The 20,923-nt window shown below is 43.6% G+C and overlaps 1 protein-coding gene across 1 annotated transcript in view; it reads left to right on the forward strand.

Annotated features, from left to right (window-relative positions):
• MAP2K4 (mitogen-activated protein kinase kinase 4) overlaps window positions 1–20,923 on the forward strand; it is a 133,413-nt gene that overhangs the window by 58,228 nt on the left and 54,262 nt on the right. Inside the window, exon 3 of the mRNA XM_040630050.1 lies at window positions 10,176–10,350. Coding sequence (XP_040485984.1) covers window positions 10,176–10,350 — 175 coding nt within the window. The remainder of the gene's footprint in view (window positions 1–10,175; window positions 10,351–20,923) is intronic.

A 20,923-nucleotide genomic window follows, 5' to 3' on the forward strand; every position in this document is an offset into this window, starting at 1 on the left:
TCTAGATAGAAAAGCTACAGCAGGGGCGCCTGGGTGGCGCAATCGTTAAGCGTCTGCCTTCGGCTCAGGGCGTGATCCCAGCGTTCTGGGATCGAGCCCCACATCAGGCTTCTCCGCTGGGAGCCTGCTTCTTCCTCTCCCACTCCCCCTGCTTGTGTTCCCTCTCTCGCTGACTGTCTCTCTGTCAAATAAATAAATAAAATCTTTAAAAAAAAAAAAAAAGAAACAAGGATGAATATATCAAGCACAGAAAATTAAGACAGTTTGATGCTAAACTCTGTATTGGATCCCTATAGGAATAAAGAAAAATTTACAGAGGGTTTCTCCTTCTGAGCCACTAGTTTCAAAGACAGAGCACCTTTACCCCTTCCCTGCCCGCCCCCCCCCCCCAATATTGACTGCCGGAAAATAACCATGGGGAGGGGTGGGAGGAAGGAGGCGAGATAGATGCAGGCACATAGCATTTGGACGGGGTGGTCATTCTGAGTAGTGTATTGGGTGGACACAGAGAAGGGTTGTGGTAGCGACATAGACGAGGATTATGTTCTTATATTTGCTACGTCAGTTGAAGAGCAGCGAGATCAGGAGAGGAGAATTTGCCTTTGGAGCAGTGCATGCTCTGATTGGTAATAGGCTGAGCCCTGGAAGCTTAGAACCATAGGCATGGTTTGAACTATAGACACAGGATAGACAAATCCCTTTCACACAAGAAGAGTGAGGCTCAAAGACAATCTCTTTCTCTCTTTTTTCTCTTTCCTATCCATTTCATTGAGGTATAATTGACGTACAATAAACTGTGCGTAGTTGAAGTGTACGGTTTGCTAAGTTTTGATGTGCACACACCTGTGAAACCATCGCTACAGGCAAGGTAGTGAACATACCCATCATCCCCAAGTTTCCTCCTACCCTGCTGTAGCTTTTCTTTTCTTTTCTTTTTTTTTTTAAAGATTTTATTTATTTATTTGACAGACAGCCAGCGAGAGAGGGAACACAAGCAGGGGGAGTGGGAGAGGAAGAAGCAGGCTCCCAGCGGAGAAGCCTGATGTGGGGCTCGATCCCAGAACGCTGGGATCACGCCCTGAGCCGAAGGCAGACGCTTAACGATTGCGCCACCCAGGCGCCCCTGCTGTAGCTTTTCTATCTAGATGTTTGATTTGGCTCTTTTTTGTATATTCCATGTTTGTTTAATGTATTCTCTCTGTCCTTTAGTTTCTCAAACACTTAGAATACAGTAATCAACACAGTTTCAGTGTCCTTGTCTACTAATTCTAGCATCCCTGTCATTTCTGAATCCGTTAGAACTGACCGATTTTTCTCTTTGGTTTGGGTTGTGTAATTTTGCTTCTCTGCATACTGGGTGAGTTTTAGGTTGCAGGCCAGATATTGGGTGCTGGATGTTTTTGTATTCTTCTTCTTCTTCTTTTTTAAGATTTTTATTTATTTGAGAGAGAGAGAGGGAGAGAGCATGAGTGGGGAGAGGGGCAGAGGGAGAGGGAGAAGCAGACTCCCTGCTGAGCAGGGAGCCACACATGGGGCTCAATCCCAGGATCCTGAGATCATGAACTGAGCCAAAGGCAGACGCTTCATCAACTGAGCCACCCAGGCACCCCTGGTTTTGCATTCTTATAAATATTTCTAAGCTTTGTTCTTCGGTTAAGTTACTTGGAAATAGTTGGATCCTTTGGGTCTTTCATTTTAGCTTTGGTGGCTGTTCTGAGTACTGCTCCAGCCTGGGTATTTTCCCGCTAATCCTTTTGGATGGTTCTTTGTAAGAGTGTGCTGACCAAGGAGGGCTCTGCACATATTTGTGGACTTCTCTTTCTGTGCAGCTCTCTCTTATCCGGTATTCTGCTCTCGGACTCTAGCTCCCTTGGTCTCCTCAGGTGCTCAGATCCAGCTCCTCAACACAGGAATACTGGCAAGAGCCCCCTGACCCCCATCGCAGTCTGTGAGCCCTTCCAGGCAGGAAGCTGGGGGCAGTTATAGGGCTCACCTTGTGTATTTCTTGTCTGTCGGAGTTCAGTGCCCTTTGTTGTCTGATGTCCAGTGTCTTCAAGACCGTCTTGTATTTTGTCTGTTTTGTGTAGTTGTTTCAGGTGTGAGAGGAAGTCTGTGTGCTGATGCTGTGCAGTCGCCCAGGCACAAGTGCCACACGGATCCTCCTTGTGAGATGGGAGCAGGAATTAGGGAACTGGGGAGCCATATCTTCATGACTTTGGGGCAAAGAGCATCTCCGAATGTGATATTTTGCAGCATTCCTATTAGAATAGAAGTCGTCATGGTGTTTATAAAGAGAGGATTGACAGATCTCGAGGGGAGAGCAAATGTGGACAAATGGGGAACAGGATTACTGATAGGGTGATAGAGAAAAGACGACGTTGCCAGGAAACTGAAAATGCAGTGGTGGAATGAAGTCCACGTCACACGTGCAAGTGAACTTAAAGGATACTGCATGATAGCAAAAGAAAAGAATGGAATGGAGTGATCGATTTGAAAGCATACACATTTCTGAATTTTTTAAAAAAGATTTTTGTTTATTTCAGAGAGAGAGTGCTGCGTGTGCACCCGTGGGGTGGGGGGCATGGGTAAGGGACGGAGGGAGAGAGAGAATCTTAAGCACACTCTGGGCACGCCCGATGCGGGGCTTGATCTCATGACCCTGAGATCATGACCTGAGCCAAAATCAAAGTCCGACGCTCAACCAACGGAGCCCCCCAGGCGCTCCCTGATTTTTTTACATATATAAATTCATAAATAGAATGGGGAGGTAGACAGCGCCCTGGAGAAATATTTACAATGCAGGACCAAGAGTCAATCTGCATGTTAATAAAGGATGTCTGTCAGAAGCAGCAGCAGCAAAGCAAACGCTGGGCAAGGAGGGCTCAGGGGAGTTCCCTCAGGCAGTTAACCAACGAAGAAACACTTGTTCACCAGATGGCGAAGAGTGTCCGACTCCAAGGGTAAGAAATCAAAATGCAACTTAAAAGTGTGCTCTCACCCTTCTCACCTTTCAGGCTGGCATGAGGGAAAGCGTGCTGCGGCCTGGGCTCTGTGGGCACTGGCTGCTGGTGCCACTGACTCAGGGCCGACGAGCCATGCCGCACAGCAAGTGACCATGTGGACCAGGTCAGGGCTAAAAGGTCAGAATCATATGAAGTCTATCAAGCAATAGGCATGAGATCTCATTTTGTAACCTGTCCCCGTAGTACAGAAAGACACAGAGGGTACGTGCTGAATTGTCGAGAGTGGCTTCCTCTGGATTATGATGGAGTTTTCCGTTTTTCCTTTCTCTTTTACCTGTGTGGCTTTAGGAGGGATTTAGGATGACATGGTCTGGTGAGAAAAGAGGTTTGAGTACTTGTCCTGCTGCTGGATTAGCACAGCAGAACCCTGGATTTAGCAGAGGGTGGGGGCACCTGTAATTCTTCAGAAAACAGGTCGACCCACCTATGCGCAAAGCCCCGGGCAGCTTTATTAGACACTTTAGATAGAAATAAAGCTTTTCTCAGTGCCCAGTCTGATGAGTGCTCTGAACATTATATCACAGTTTTTTGTGTTTTTTTTGGGGGGGAGTCTGTAGGATTTCAGAAATGTGTAAATGAGTCTGGGGCAGTGAAAGGATGATGGCTAGAATGCAGTGGTTCGCTAAGTAGTAACTAGACAAATTGGTCATTTCTATCCAGAGGATCGGCCGTCAAAGAAGGTACACAAAGGACTTCTGTGCAAACATGTGGGCTCAGAAATTACAGTTTTCAGATTTTTATGTAACAAAATGATCCCCTGGTTTCAAAAAGTAATTTCTGTATATTGAGTTGTATTTTAATAAGGTCTGTATTGCGTAGATTCGAGCATTCTACCCATCATTTTGCATGTTTTGTAAAAAGCACACCTATTCCACTTGTTTGCGATGCCCATAGTATCTGTGTCAGTTGTTTCTGTCTATCTACGTGTGTGTTGTTTGCCCTAAGTAGGGAACTGCTGGTCTCTGGGAACACAAAAGATTAGGTATGGGATTTAGATGGGCTGTAAGAAATCAGGGATACCAGAGCTAAGGATTTTATTCAAGAAGTGTTTTTGTCCTGTTTGTAACTGGCCTGTGGGTCTGAAGCCAGTCGCGTCATTGGCCGTCATACTAAATGCTCATAGCACTTCCCAGTCAGTGTGATGACCAAACTGTGGCCTGTTCCCTCTCTCCCCGCCACTTCCAGATGCTGGATACCTCCTTCCAGGACAGTCCCTGGGAAATAAAATAGTGTTAGGGGCTGTATTAACTGGAAATGAGTCAGTTTGCATATAAACAACATGAAGACAAATGATGGCTTAAATCAGACAGTTTCTTTCTTTCTGGAGATGCAGTCTGGAGGTAGGCAGGCCTAGGGTTGGTGTAATGGCTTCACGGTCATCAGAGTCGAGAGAGCTTTAATTTTTTGCTCCCTCATTCTCAGTACGTGATTTCCCTTGTCAAGGGCCTTGTGGGTGGCTGGAACTCCGGCCATCACCAACATTCTAGGCAATAAGAAGGAGATGGGGGAGGGAGGAAGGAAAAAAAAAAAACCTTCCTTCCAGCTGGGTCAGCTCCTTTTAAATACTCCATTTATATTACTGCTTCTAACTGCAAGGAGGTTTGACTTCTTTGTCTGCTTGGGCCATCATAACAAAATACTACAGATCGGGTGGCTTAAACAACAGAAATTTATTTCCAGTGGTTCTGGAGGCTGGGCAGATCAGGGTGCTGACAAGGTGGGCTTCATTCTGAGGATTCTTCTCTTGGCTTGTAGGTGGCCGCCATCTTGCTCACATGACCTTTGCGTAAGCATGAGGGTGGGGGAGAGACACTCTCCACTAGGAACAACTGTGTGGTGTCCTTCTTATAAGGACACTAATCCTATATCAGATCAGGGCTCCATCCTATGACCTCATTTAACCTTACTTAACCTTCTTATAGGCCCTGTCTCCCATACAGTCACAGTGGAGGTTAAGGCTTTGACATAAATTTTGGCAAGAGAGGATAAGGGCTTGGGCACAATTCATCCCATAGCAGGAAGTGTAGCATGTTAGCTGGGTGTATTGCTGCCCCAGCAAAGGAAGAACTTACCAGGAAGAAAAGGATGGGGGTTGGGTGGCAGCGGGCTCAGTTCCCTGGGTGGATGGCATCATCAGGTGCTTGAGGCTGGAGCCCTGTGGAGTATTCACTGAAAGCAGCAGCTCAGGATACTCTGTAGAAGATTACCCATGGAGAACTGGGAGGGGGAGAGAGAGTTAGAAGTTATTGCTGATAAAACACAGTCTCCATTCTCAAGAAAGTGATACCCCAAAGAGAAGTCAGGAAACCTTTTTGTCCTTAAGAGTGTAGCTAAAGGCAGTTTTACCTTGCTGCTGGTTTTTGCTTTTTCCCAGTCGTCTTCTTGAGTGTGTTTTCTGCTGTTCATATATTTTTTTCTCTAGGCCTGCTTTAGTTTAGGGCAGAACTTGTATTTTAGGACGGAAATCACCATCAGCAGACTGCACATCATCTCCTTGTTGCCCTTGAGACTCTTGGTGAGCTTTTTCTAGAAGTGGAATAAACCAGGGCTTTGAAGCTACAGGTATAACTCAGGTCACTAACAATATTTGTCTTTTATACTTCTATGAACTTCTGCAAGGGGGCTAAAGGGGGTTGGTTGTAGGTTGTAGGGTCAGTTGGCAGAGCTCTGAAACTCTTGGCGCCTGGAAGCTCTTAGGTGACATGGAAATCATTTATTCTCTCTGAACTCGAGAAATTGCATGATTGCATTTCATTTTCTTACTATCCAATACTTTAACATTTTTTAAAATTTTGTGTTTTGGGTATATGGAAGTCCAGTAAAAAATGAAAAAGCCTCCTTTCCATTTTTGTTTGGCACCAATTGAGAGAGATGCAGGAGCCAGACATAGGAGATTATAAGATTTATCATATTCTTTTTTCTTTTTTTAAAGAATTTATTTATTTATTTGAGAGAGAGTGGGCTTACCTGTGTGCCAGGTTGGGGGGGGAGAGGGAGAGAATCCCAAGCAGACTCCCTGCCTGAGATGGAGCCTGAAGCAGGGCTTGATCTCATGACCTGAGATCATGACCTGAGCCTGAGCCGAAACCAAGAGTCAGACTCTTAACTGAGCCATGCCGGCGCCCCAAGATTTATCGTAGTCTTTTTTTTTTTTTTAAGATTTTATTTATTTGAGAGAGAGAGAGTGATATCATGAGCGGGGAGTAGGGAGCCTGATGCGGGGCTCTATCCCAGGACCCCAGGATCATGACCTGACCTGAAGGCAGATGCTTCACTGACTGAGTCACCCAGGCTTTCTTGATAAGATTGGAAATGTAGCTCTGTATTTGAAGCCAGAATAGTTCGCTAACTCCTCCTGGCCCCACATAATTAGACTTACCCATCCCTTGAGTGGCAGCCTCTTATAAGGCATGGCAGAGGAATAGCCAGAGCATATGTACCCTCTCTGGAGGACGTCTGGCTTCAAAAGAGGGGAACTGAACCGAGTGTGTTCAGTTTCTTCTTCCACGTTCGCTGGTCAGTCAGTAAAGGCTCGGGTGACAGACCCGATCCCTCTCCATGGAAAGACGAACCATGGGGGAGGGGAAAAAGTGTTCCCTTAAACAATTGGAAGAGGTAAGCCTTAGAATCTTTATTTTATTTATTATTTTTTAATTTTTTTATTTTTTAAAATTTTATTTATTTATTTATTTGGTCATTCCTGTGTCATCCCTTTACAAAACCAGGGAATAGAGTCTTTTGAAAAGGAACGTGAACATACTAACCACAGGGGACATGGACCCAGCCTATTTATGATAATCCATGAATCTGGTAGTAAGATGCAGCGTGTCCATGAATTGATTTTCCAAATTTGATTCCAATCAATTAGTAAAGTTTATTGTGTTTGGTTTTTTTTAGGTTTCAGACCTTTGTGTCTGTAGATTTCACCAAAGTTTATTATTGCCACTAGAGTTCTACTTACCTTTATATGGGAGAAAATACTGTAATGGTGACATCAGTCTGTATTGGAACAGCTTCCCTGGTGTTAATGTCTATCCCCAAATGCTGCTGTTGGAAATACTGTGTTCAGCAGAGGTGCCCTTTCAATCAGATTCGTGATCTGTAGGCATTAAAAAATACAAGTGTATAGCTAATTTTTAAACTAGAATGTGTATCATTCGATAGTCTAATTACAAGACCTATTACAACAAAGACCACTCTAACTTGTTTTCATATTAAAGACCTTTAAATCCAGAGGAGAATGTTACCGATTTACTTAGGGACTTTTCTGTGTACGTGGTTAGATATGGGGCTGGTGATTGTGGTCCTCTATGAGATTTGGGTGAATTTGAGCCTTGGAACCTCAGTCCCTTCCTTGTTTCTTGAAGAGAGCCCAACAGAGGGAGTGGTGAGATGCTTGGGTTAAGAATTGCTCATGTGGAGCACTTTATATGCATTTCAGAAGGATGAATATAAGAGTAAATAAAAAGTCAGAGGCTGAACTTAGTTACTGATGAGGCAGAGGCATTGGGGCTAACTTACAGGTTAGTGGCGTTGAGCTGAACTAAATTTCAGGTAAGAAATTAATATGAAATATGGGAATTTTCGACCCTGTCTAGTAGAAGTAGCACTTAAACCCTGTTTGACACATTTGCCCCAAGGTAAAAAACTGCTGCCAAGGTTTTGGACACTCAGTACAGTTGCCTCTGTGATTGACTGCTCCAGTGTAATGGTAAAAGGTCAGGTCAGGCTTCTAGGTGTGGTCACCACAGTGCCACATCTCTGTCCACTCCTTCTTTGGAAGCCATTGGGATTGGACTAACTCTTCAAACAATGACTGTGAAATTGGACTCAGTCTCACAGGAAAGATGGCCAGCCTTGTATGAGTGGAGACTCCAGGAACTTGCCTTCATGATGGCATAACCATAGCATGTTTTTCTCTGGTTTTCACAACTTTTTCTGTTAAATGAGAAGATGGACTCTGGGGAATAGCCACACTCTGCTGTTCATCTTTTGTTTTAGCAGCTTTATTGAGATCTAATTCATGTACCATACAATTTACCCCTTAGACTATACACTTCAGTTGCTTTTCCTGTATTCAGAGTTATGCTCCTGTCAGCTTACTCAGTTTTTGAACATTTGTGTTAGCCCAAGAAGATAACTTGCATCCCTTAGCTGTCAATCTGTTCACTTTCAAAAAAAAAAAAAAAAGACCTCATCCAGAGACTACACAGCAGATTATCAAGTAGCAGTAATCAAGCTATTAGAAGATATTCCATAATTCTAAAAATTGATCTTACAATAATAATTAATATTATAACTTGTTGTGTGGTTTATATAGTAGTGAAATACTCCATGTCTCAGGAATGCCAGCAACAGATGCTATCTAACACAATGTATTCATGAGATTGACATCCTTTGCTGTATTCTGTTGGCTAGAAGCAAGTTGTGGGTCTTGTCCACACTCAGAAAGAGGAGCTTACGCAGTGCTGTGAACCCCAGGGAAGTGCAGCTCATGGGAATCACCTTAGAGCCCATTTGCCACACCCCATGAATTAGTGAATAATGTAAAAATGTTGCTTCCAATTTGCACGTAATTGAAACTAACTTTTTTTCAGCTACCCTCAGTGATTGGCCAGTGCTGTGTATTTATTTCACCATTGGTTGAACTGAGCCACACAGATGGTGTTTACTTGCCAGTGATCATAGAACAATAATTATTGCAAATGAACTCCTTTGTGTTAGGATATTTCTATGTCATGAAAAAGATTGCTAAGAAAATTAGTCAGTAGGCTTGACTGGTGAGAGTATGTTGTAAGCAGAAAAGAGCTTCTGTGAATAAAACTGGTATTTTGACTTATTATGATCTGGGAATCTGGCATTTGGATGCACTACGTGGTTATTTAGACAAAGTGTATTAGTCTTTGAACTATAACCCTGAATCATGGTTACTATTAATATTAGTACATACGATAATTCTGGGGAAATGATTTTAAAATTCTGAATATTTTGAGAACCTTAAAAGTAGCTACAAAAACAGTTCTGCTAACCTGAGAAAACATTTCTAAATTTTTCAAGAAGAAAAATAAATAACCAAGCATGTAAATTTTTCTTGCTTTTATTACCAGATCAGATTTTAAAGAGTCCAACCACTTAATATGAAATTGACAAAACATAGATGATTGTCAGTGGAATCTTTTTCTCTATGTATCTTGCATGCTCTAGTTTGATCCAGTTCATTCCTACCCATTGGTGTGTTGGGGGGGCAGGAGGAGAGAGAGAGGAATGAGATTGTTTTTACATTTTTCATTGGATTTGCTTTTTTACAAAGCATGATTACAGGTTAATGCTTTGATCTCCAGGTTGGAATTTTGGAGATGTTGTTTTAATTTCATGAAAATCCACAACGAGATTTTTGTCCACAAAGCATTTGTTTTTCACCTCATCGCTATATCTAGGCTGAAGGGTTTCAGATTTGATTGGTCCATGACAGTTTTTCTCTTAGAACCAGCTGGCCATTCATTTAACTATCCGCCTACCTCAGCGTGGCGTTAGCAGGAACAGGGCAGTGTGGTAAGGTGCTAGTTCCCAAACATGGCCCAAATCACCTGGGGATCTTTAAAAATACTGTGCTTTGACTCTTGTCCCCAGATATTCTGATTTAATTGCTGTGAGATGTTACCTGGGCATCTGGATTTTAAGAATCTCGCCAGGTCATTCTAATATCCAGCAAAGTTCAGTAGCAGCTGTACTAAGGATGGAGGGCCTGGGGTCATCGATGTCAGGTAAGGTAGGATAAGAACTTTTTGGAAATGAGGTTCATAGCTCCTGGGATTCTGCACTGGATAACGCAGTTTTGCACAGTTTGAAAAAGATCTTGTATTTGGAAATGAAAACTGGTCTACAGAATTCCTTTCTTCAGTAACTGGAAACTTGGTTTTCTGAATCGCATTAAAGCTGTGTTTATTGACTCCCTAAGTTTAGGCCTTTCTTAATGAGTTCAGTGTGTAAAAAACCAAGACGACGTAAACAAAAAACTCCAAAAACCTGGAGGTCAGACTGTGTTAGCAACTTGAAAAACAGATTTTCCCACGCATTCATCAGTGCTAGCTATAAGAAAAAAGTCAAAACCTATTTAAAATGTGGAAAAATTGCTTCCCAATATTTTAACAGAGAGAGACTGAGAACACACAGCATTGAATCGTCAGGAAAACTGAAGATCTCCCCTGAGCAACACTGGGATTTCACTGCGGAGGACTTGAAAGACCTTGGAGAAATTGGACGAGGAGCTTATGGTTCTGTCAACAAAATGGTCCACAAACCAAGTGGGCAAATAATGGCAGTTAAAGTAGGTGATGCCCATCATTCTTTTTGGCGCTTTCCTCCATTAGGTGCAATTTCTTGGTGTAGTGATACCCCTGTTGTTCTGTTCTTGCTTGTGTGGTAAACATGGGTGTTTGTACAACTGTTTCTCCAAATCCTTTGAGGGTGTTTTGTACAGAGGTTGTCTTGTTGGTGGCATGTTTGCTATCGCTCTGGAAACACGAGTGTATGAAGCGCGCATGTTCACTGCACTTTTGGCGTGATGCATTAACGTGTTTTAAACTTCAGGCCCTTCCACTGCCAAGGTGAGTTCAGGCCGGGCGGCTGCACCCCTGGGAGCAGGGCAGTGCTGCCCTGAGCCAGGCGGGGAGCTGGAAGAAGAGGCAGTGCACTGGGTTGGGCAAGGTGCGGGGCTAGGGCTAACAGCAGTCTCACTGAAGGTTTCCTGGAAACCACGCACATGCTGTTGCCACTAACCTCAACCTTACTCGGTCCTGACCGGCTCAGCTCCTGACTGTTTATTTCATCTCCACTCAGTACTGCCCTGTTCCCCGGCTTGAAGGTTGTATCGAAATGCATACCTTGTGATAACGCTGTCACCTTCTGTCCTTACTGTGAGTGCCATGCCACTTCATATGTTCATTTAAAAAAAAAAAGAAAATCAAAAATGGCCAGAAATGGAGATTGGCCCATAGACTGTACCTGGCAGGCTGACGTGGGTACCTGTTATGAACCGATGGTTTCCATCCGACGCCTGTGGGCCCGTGTAGTTGTAATGTGTTCGTCTGTTTAGATGTTGAACTGAGGTTTGCTGTGTGTAAGATCTTACGGGAAGATCGACAGTGTTGGGGGCAGCAGTTTAAAAAGAAAAAGGACAAATGAGATATGGTCGTTCCCTTATCCAACTTAAAATCCTTGGGGAACCAGTAACGCCTCAGTTTACACAATTGAGAATGGGTCTACAGACGGTCTGAGCTACTCATCTTCCTGTCAACGCCCTATTTGGAGAGTTTGTCACACTGACCTGATAGGGGAGGAGCCTCAGTTTCATAATTGACTTTTGGGAGTGGATTTGTATCACATTAATATGAAATGCTGTCTGTGCTGAAGTTTATTGTGAGCAAAATGTTACTCTAACCTTGTTTGCCTCCTTCATTGTTGAGCGTTTCTGTTTGTTGGGTCATATGAAACTAATGAGAAATTAATGACGGGGAAAAATTTTATGATTCTCCTTATAGGTTCTTAACCTTGTTTTTGGTCATCGTTCTTTCGTGATGTGCTGACACCTATAGACTTTTTTCTTAGGATGATGCATACGTTGACCAGATTTTGCATAGAACTGGTGGACCTCTAAGGAAGCACAGGCTAAGACCTCTGCTTTGGATTATCTGTTGAAATAAGATAGTGTTTTTCTTGCAATGTGAAATGATTTCTCCATTTTTATTTATGCCACTGCAGTGTAAGTGGAAAGTCATTTTGTTTACATCCTTTTGGACGAGTGTCGCATTGCTCTTCTGAGCTACCTGTGCGTGACTTCTGCTTTTCCTTGGCTGGGTCTTAAGGGGGAGCGGGCCTATATAACTGAAGTTCTAAACTTTCTTCCAGATGCTACAGAAAGAACTTTTAAATAAATACATACTGCTTTTTTTCAGTCTGTGCTCTCTGCTTTACCATGTTGATCAACATCATAATCTGTTTTAGTAATCTGGACAGACTTGAGCCATGGTCCGTAGGTTTTCAAAGTAGAGAAGGGAGGGACTTCATTGTGACTTGAAAAAAGTTTTTCTTAATTTGAGAACATTTGGAACTGTGCGATGCTTGTTCAAGTTTTGAAGGAATTTAAGAGTGAATATAGGAAATTGCTGTCTGCCACTTGCAATTTGACCTTATTTTGAGAGCCCTGTTGGAATCCCTTTAAAAATCCCAGCTCTAGGGGCGCCTGGGTGGCACAGCGGTTAAGCATCTGCCTTCGGCTCAGGGCGTGATCCCGGCATTGTGGGATCAAGCCCCACATCGGGCTCCTCCGCTATGAGCCTGCTTCTTCCTCTCCCACTCCCCCTGCTTGTGTTCCCTCTCTCGCTGGCTGTCTCTATCTCTGTCGAATAAATAAATAAATAAATAAAATCTTAAAAAAAAAAATCCCAGCTCTTAAGAAGTACTTCTGAGGTGGTTGTGGGACCTCCAGATTGGTAACTGTCACATCTGTACCTCCCAGTTGATACTGTCTCCCTTTGTTTATCCCCTTGAATTCTTGAGCAAGTATGTTAGTTTAGCATGCGGAGGGTGGTGATAGGACCTCTCCACCGATATGTCGGTGGGGCATAGCAATTGGATTCCATGACATCATACAATCCTTGAAGAGGGTTTCTTCCTTAATACCAATTTGATGATTTATAGATGCCATCTACTACAATTTTTATTTTTTTAAAGATTTTATTTATTAGAAAAAGAGAGAGAGAACACCAGCAGCAGGGAGGGGCAGAGGGAGAGGGAGAAGCAGGCTCCCCACTGAGCAGGGAGCCCGTTGCGGGGCTCCATCCCAGGACCCTGAGATCATGACCTGAGCCAAAGGCAGACGTTTCACTGACTGAGCCACCCAGGTTCCCCTACAGTTTTTAAATGTGTATCTTGTTGTCACACCTGAGAGAGTTTGTTCCTTTATCATGTAGGCCCATGGACCACATTGATAAGTACACACACAGAGGCAGTGTGTGGTTCAGGAGTTCGATTTGACATTTTCCAGGTAGACAGCTTGATGACTAAGGACCCGCGGTGTTTAGCTTCGAGATAAGGACTACGCAGATTTAAAAGAGGAGGAGACAGTGGTTCCCACTCCTGTGAGTTTTCCATTGTTTTGGTAAATGAGAAATGTACCTCAAGTGCCTCTATACTAGTGTTTAATATGCACTTTCTTGTGGAGGGATTACTGGATTAGATATTAAGCTTAGCTTGGAAATACATTATCCTTAAGATTTACTTGCAGTATTTGTACGAAAGTGAGCTGTGGTATTAGTCTGATTTTTCTTCTTCTTCTTCTTCCTCGTTTTTAGTTTTGAGGGAACCCTTCCCCAAATTTATTTTGCCACATAGAAGAAATGCTTGGCAAGATGATTTGTTAGTTACCAGAAACAGTGATCTTCAAGATGTAATTTAAAAACCAGTTACAATCTAATAAATCAGATTCAGCAAGATAACACACAGCCTATGTAAGAGTTGTACTGACAACAATTTCATGACCTTTTGGCCTGAGGCCAGTTCTTCAAGCTGCCAGGGAGGTTCTGCATTAGGCCCTAAGACGGGGAAAGTTTTGACCCTTCAGTTTTAATTGTACACGGCTGGGAAACAGGTCTTAACTCTTCTGCGGGTGGGAGTGTTATGACTGGTTTGTCTAACTGCTTGAGTGACTGAGTCACGGGGCTGTGGAGGGCAAAGCCATTCCTGCTGGAGGATTTTCTGAAGCTCAGGAAGGACGACCTTCGACTCTGGTTGGGAACGTCAGGCTTTGCTCAGCATCCTCTGCAAATAACGTTCATTTCAGGTCCCATTTTGCACGATGGTGGAATAACCACTGGCTGATGATTACGTTTCTGGGCTGGGGTCAGAGGAATTGGGATCTGGGAGAAACAGCCAGCAGAGTCAGGTCCACGATGATCAGAATCAGCATGCCAGAGCAAATCCGGGGAGGCAGGAATAAAGCGTTAGGAAGAGTGGCTGCGGGTCGCAGCTCAGGCCCGTGGGCTGGAATGGAACAGTGTGACGGATGCAGGCTGCTGACAGAGGGAGCCCTGAGCCTTTAGCACCTGACAGCGTGGCCTTCACGTGACCCTGCCTGCAGCAGAGACCTTGCACCCACGCTGGACGACCAGCTTCCCGGTTGTTTCCTAACAGACCGTGTCCAAATTGACTCTCGAAGGTCTGCTTCTGCCTGTCTGTGGGCTTGTCGACAGGGAAGAGTAGAAAAGAATGCAGATGAGAGGGAATCTAAAGGGAGGAAATTGATACCCCTAAAGGTGGAAGGCAGTGGGATTGTTACTTATAGGGGTACCCCTGGAGTGAAGCTGTCAACGTCTCGGGCGAATGGAGCGGATGGTGGGCAGGTAGGTTGGGGTGGGACCGTGTCATATTGAGGTTGTCTTGGTTGATATTTATGGATGAGCTTTCAGTCTTCTACTTGAGAAGTCGTCTGTGTTAATCAGAGAGACTGATTAGGCTGTCTGAGGTTAGGTGCTTAGGTCAGCCTGAGTTAGCGACGTGAAGGGTTTCGGGTGTTTTCCCTTTCTTGCCGATGGGCCTAATTGGTCTTATTCCTTCAATCCTCAGGGTGTTTTCTCTACTCTTCCAACTCTCCTGTTGCATGGATTTGAGTGCTCCTGATCGATCCTAAGCTGGTGACCTGATCTCGATTCCTGCATTTCTGCCTCTCCCATGATATTTGGATTTTGCCTTTTGTGTCTTTTGGGAGTTGAGACCTAGGTCAACCCTCGTGCCTTGTGGGAAGCACCAGAGCCCTCCGCCTGCCCATACCAGCAGCCCCCCACTCCGCCTTTGCCTGAGCAGTGTGGGGCTCCGATCTGCTCAGTCGGGAGGCCTCCTTGATGCAGACAGCTGCACGTGTGGGAACGCAGGGGTCGGCAAAGGGCGGTTGCTCGTTTTCCCTGCCACTGCAGACACCTTGCCATTTCTACCAGAAGTTCCATTTCTGAGTAATTTTGGTGGGAGCGGTGAGCCTTCTTGGACAAGGTTCATTTTAGTCCTTAAACATTGGTCTTGCACACTGTTCTGAAAGCACTAGAATGATAGTTGACAGGAGGGGCATTAAAGTGGAAAAGCTCCTTTCTGAGGGTATGGAGTGCTTTGTTAGGCAATCTCGTTGAGTTTTAGAAGGCCACCGTTCGAGTGTCTGATATTCCAGATCATTTTGGGGCGCAGAAATCATGGCTGTCTTGTTTTGAGTTGAGACTCGATTCCAGCATCACCCACTCTTATTTGATTGGCTCGAGCATGTGGCTTAATTAAGAAATCCGTGGTTGGTGGAGCCATATTATTGGATGCTTCTTAAGGTTGCTTGAATGTTGCGGTGTTGCAGATGAAAAATGTGAGCGGAGTGGCTCCAGGAGTGGGCAGATCCCAAGGATGTGGCAGGGCTGTCCCTCTGCCAGCTTTGGTTTTGAACTCAGATTCCTCGTGTAGTCGGGGCTGGAACTCCTCAAATGTACGTTTCTTTTGCTCCTAGTGTTTTTCGCACCATGGCTTCTTTGTGTTAAAAGAATTGCATATAGACCCTAATAAATAATATAGACAAAATGGTACTTTTTTGGCTGATGTAAGAGATAGGAGATGTGAACCCCACCTGCCCCTACTGGAATCTCTTGGGACATGAACTCAGAGGAAAGCCGGGATCTGTATCTCAGCCTATGTAGTAATTTGGAGAAAAACCGTACACCTCACTCTAAATGAGGATCACCTGACCCCGTATTTGGTATACCTGCTGCACATTTTCTGTCCATTTTGTTGTGGTGGTCTTATGGCCATGCCTCCGATATTGGTTACACATCAGACTTCCTCTCATATCTCACTTCAGTGTCGTGGGTATTGAAGTAATGATCTGTCGTTTATGACCTTTAGGCCCTTGCAAAATGTGAGTGCTAAGATTATGCCCTCTGTATGTCAATGATGTAATTAGTAAAGAGGAAGAAGATGATACCATCCTTAATCAAGACATAGCCAGCTTGTCCCGTCAACTTTGCCCTCGGGGCAGCTCTGCCCAGGATTTAATAAATACCCCATATATTTTTGGAACTGATCTCCCAGATTCTCGGGTGATGTGTAACAGAGCCTATGGAGAACTAGGAATTAATTGGGCCTCAATATCCTCAGTGAGGAGAATAGGAGGTGTTATTGTTAATTAATTTGATTACGATACAATTGAGAGTTCATTAAATTGATTCTAAAGACTTGGATGATTTTGGCAATTAAGAATGTGTTCTTTCTTCCTGCCTCAGTAGAAACATGTTTTCATAATTAAAAACAATTGATTTAACAGACACTTGTTATTTGTTACTCTTTGACATGAAAGCCAGTTTTGCATCTGTGATCAGCGTTCCAAATACTTGGCTTTTTAAACTGTTTCAGCTAATGTTGCTCTCTGCTTTGACCTCATTAGTGCTAGTATCGTGAGGCAGAGACAGTGGGCGTTTTTGTATGCGGTCTGTCTAGGAGACTCTAGCAGCTAAGGATGAACCTGTGTGGCAGGGATAAGTCTTCCTGCATCTGTGGGATAGGGAATCTTGGTTTTGAACTTAGGAACATAAGAATGCCTGAGATTTCCTGCAGCCCAGAGGAAGGGGGTCATGGCACACTGAGGTGCTGCAATGGCTTCTGGGGTTTTCCAACTTTGTATTAGAACTGACTTCTGGACATTTCTGCTGGGAAAGCAGAGGATTTGTAAGGATCCACCGGGACACTTGGGGATCTGAGTGGGATCCTTGCTCTCCTATCCCCCATATCACTGATTTAGGTTGGCCTGAAGTCAACTACTGACTGGCAGTGGACTCCCCTTCATATTTGATCCACAGATACTAACCTTAGGAGGGTTCTTCAGCAAGGGAAGCTTACGGAACAGGATGCACTCCTGGTTTGGCAGTGTTGGGTTTGTGGATTCCAGACACAGGACGCATTTTCAAAATATCATCATCACAACTGTTTCAATTATGATAATCTTTGTTCTTTTCATCTTCGGTTTGTTTTTTTAGAGATTTATTTATTTTAGAGGAGGGAGCGGCAGAGGGAGAAGGAAAATGAGAATCTGGGACTCCCTGCTGGGTGTGGAGCCTGATGTGGGGTTTGATCCCATGACCCTGAGACCGTGATCTGAGCCGAAGTCAAGAGTTGGACACTTAACCAACTAAGCCACCCAGGCACCCCCTCATCTTTTAATTTTAAATGAAATAATTGCCCTGGAGAGGTGTTCCACCTAAGATCCCACGTGATCTGTTTGCTCATGTACCAGTTCTAGGATTTCTGCATGGGTGATATTTATCAACGTCCACTTGGTACCAAAGGTCAGCCCAGGGAGCTTTTGGTTTCATTCTTGTGCTGGGAGTGGTTGTTTTAGCTATCATACCACTCTGGCAAGACATTTGGCAATTACTTGAAACACGGAATCCTAATGTTTTGGTAACCTTCGATGATGATGGGTGCTTAGGTGTAGGGATGAGCCACAATCCCGGAGATGGGTTTTAGCTACCTGCCAGTGATTGCAGATCCCACACTGCTTTGCTGAAGAGTATATACCTGCTAGTGCCCTGGTTTGGGTTGGTGACAAGTTGAAAATGACACCTTGCCATGCTAGGGGTCAAAATCCTAAGAGCTAGCATCATTTTATCTGGTGTCAGATTGTCTTAGTCAATGCCTAGATAGTCTTTGAAGCCATCCACTGACTTCCTTTGCGGTGATTGAACCCATCACCTTGCTGAGTCTCGTTGTATCCATGCCCTAATTTCTCATCAGCGAACCAACTTCTCTTTTCCCTTTGAGTACTCTAAGTAGCTGAAGATGAACATGTGCTGGAGGGGTGTGAGTCACCGATCTCACTCTTAGGACCTTGTTATACTGCCCCTTGGACCCTCAGCTGAGCTCCACCCAAACCTGACATGCATTTGTGAGAATTTAGACACCTTGTCTGCTGGGACTAGCGGTCATGCCCTTCCCCATTAATTATCCTATTTCTTCTGTTTCCCCACATCTCATCCCCCCATATATTTTCTCCATTTCAAAACAAAATGAAAACAAGAATATCAGTTAGAATAAGTAGATATTTTGTAAGTTTCTTTGAGTGTGTTGCTGTTTTCAAGTCTGCCTTTCTAAAGTTCCTTCCTGGACTCCTCAGTTCTGGATTCCTGATCTGTTTGCAGATGACTCGTATCTTTTTTGCGTGGAATGATCCGTTCCTAGGAACTAACATCTGTCACACACATTGTGGAGCTGCTGTTTTTAATGAAGGGCATCTATGACTTGTCATCAGCCTTGCCTTATTCTGAGTCTTTCGCGCGTATGATGAGCTCTTTTCCCCTTCTGTGAGCAAGAATGGGATCAGGTAACCCAGAGGGCCTTCCCCACACCCACATTGTCCAAGAGATAGATCTATGCTCATCATCTGTCTGACCTTTTCTTATAGCTTGAGTTGGTAGGAAGAGCTCTGGGTTTTTGGTGAGGGTCAGAGGTTCTCACACCAGGACCCAGGCAGACACAGACGGGTCATTGCAAGGCAAGTCCTCGGTGTATGCATGGCTTCTCTAGCAACTGAGATGTCTTTGAGAACTCTGACATGGGGATGTAAGGGTTAACTCTGAGTCAGAGTGAGTGGTGAGCACCACTAGTAGCTGGGTACTTAGTTAGCACCTAGGCAAAATGCCACTTGCTTTTGGGGACCTACCTTGTGGGCCTCTCTTATTTTGCTTCCTCCACAGTTTGTCCCTTAGCCATTGTGTTGTCAGCCTTTCTTCCTTTTCTCTTTGCCACAGTTGGGCCGTGCTGGCCTTACCCCATAACAGCGATTGGGTCATCATGACACTCTTTCCTTTTATCCCTTCTCCATGTTTCTTCTGACTCTGAAAATCAGTTAGGAAAGGAAGAGAAACAATGACACTAATGCAGTCCTAATATAATATCTCTAAGGTGAACGGTTTCTTTGAGAGTGTCTGCTGCCTGTTTCTGTCCATCTCCTTTGCTTCTCTGTCCTTCCCACCCCCAATCCTTCAGTGAATGTATTTTTAATAGTTCCCACAATCTCTTTCTGTTAGAACAACGGGTCTTAATCTACTGGAAAGTTCTTCCTACTTATGTTAGTTTTATCCCCAGCCATTCATCCCTGATGGGTACCAACAAATTATGTGGGGGAGGTTGGGTTGGCAGGGTTAAGAGATAATGTGCAAGAATCATCTCAGTGTGAAGGTCCCAGTATATTTAGAGGCCATCTGGAACCACGCCACATTTAAATAGTTGTTCGCTATCAGTAAAGGAATATTTATGCTTTAAATTTAAATTGTTAAACATTGAGGCATTCCAAATGAAGGCCAAGTTTAAGCTGCCAACATTTAAATTTACCAATGACTTCCAGATGCCACGTTGCGCAGAGAGAAGGAAAGCAACCTTTCAACCACTTCTTGGTATTTCTGTCTGCGTGATTTGGACTGTTCTCAGAATGGACATTGTTGTGTTTTGTGCACGAGGTAGGACAGGGCAAGAGGACAGTTTCTAACTTAAATTTTTTTAGCTTGTCTCATGGAACCTGTCAACTTTCTATCACTGCAGCTTAATCTGTGTGGAATTCCCACTATCTGAGTTTGCGGCTGCTCCAGCCAATGGCATGAGTTGGACTGACTGTTTTAGAAAAGTGAAGCTCTGTGGATTTTTACATTTTTTTAATTTTCAAAAATTTTTAATTTTTTTGAGAGAGAGAGCAGGTGGGGGAGAGGACGGTGCAGGGGGAGAGGGAGAAAGACTATCTTAGGCAGATTCCACACCCTGTGTGGAGCCCAACACAGAGCTCGATCTCACAACCCTGAGATCCTGACCTGATCTGAAACCAAGAGTCGGACACTTAACTCACAGAGCCACCCAGGCACCCCTGGGCTCTTTAATTTTTAATTGGAGAAGAACCATGTGTAACTCCAATAATCATGAAAGTCGAGAACTGGGTATTTATCCTTTTTCTGTGTCTCTGGAAGACTTCGTTGGGGTCATTTTGGTTTTGCTGATCTGTAGCTTCATGCTGTTTTTATTGGCACTTACCTGCTTTTGTTGGAATATAAAACCACCTTGAATACAAATCTGGACAGCAACTATAAAAATTGTTTTAGCTTCAAGTATATCAATTTCTTTACTGTGTAAAACAGCTTTTAATGTAGGGCAGTAATTCTTGTTTTGATTTTAAGTGTTTTCTCTTTATTTTTTTTCAAATAAAGTAAAACTTGTGATAATTTGAACACTTTATTATTGGAAAAGCGATGTGGATTTTCAAAAAGTATAATTTGTCCTACGAGCATGTTAACAAGCTAGGTTAATGAAATAGTGACAAGTAAAAGAGCTCAATAGTCCCATAATGAAAAAATTACTGATTTTAATGAGTTCTGATATTTGGTTGAAAATGAAACTTTTTGAAAAAGCCTAAGGTTCTTTTTTTTTTTTTTTTTTTTTTTTTTAAGATTTTATTTATTTGACAGAGAGAGTGAGAGAGGGAACACAAGCAGGGGGAGTGGGAGAGGGAGAAGCAGTCTTCTCGCTGAGCAGGGAGCCCAATGCGGGGTTGTGGGGCTCAGATCATGACCTGAGCTGAAGGCAGATGCTTAACGACTGAATCACCCAGGCACCCCAAAACTTAAGGTTCTTGAGATGATTTGCTTGAATATTTTGTGGTCTTGTGTGAGCTTTTCAACCCCATTCTTTAAGAGGAAAAAAAAAAACTAGTTTTCCAAACTCAAATAAACATCAGTTTTATTTAACTTTCAAATTTATGATATAAAATAAAAGTTTTCTGTGATTCAAGACATTTGTCAATACATTTGCTTTCTAAACATTCTAGTTACAAGAGATTTTTA

The sequence above is a fragment of the Ursus maritimus genome, unplaced genomic scaffold (assembly GCF_017311325.1).
Source record: "Ursus maritimus isolate PB19 unplaced genomic scaffold, ASM1731132v1 scaffold_14, whole genome shotgun sequence".
NCBI classification, from domain to species: domain Eukaryota; kingdom Metazoa; phylum Chordata; class Mammalia; order Carnivora; family Ursidae; genus Ursus; species Ursus maritimus.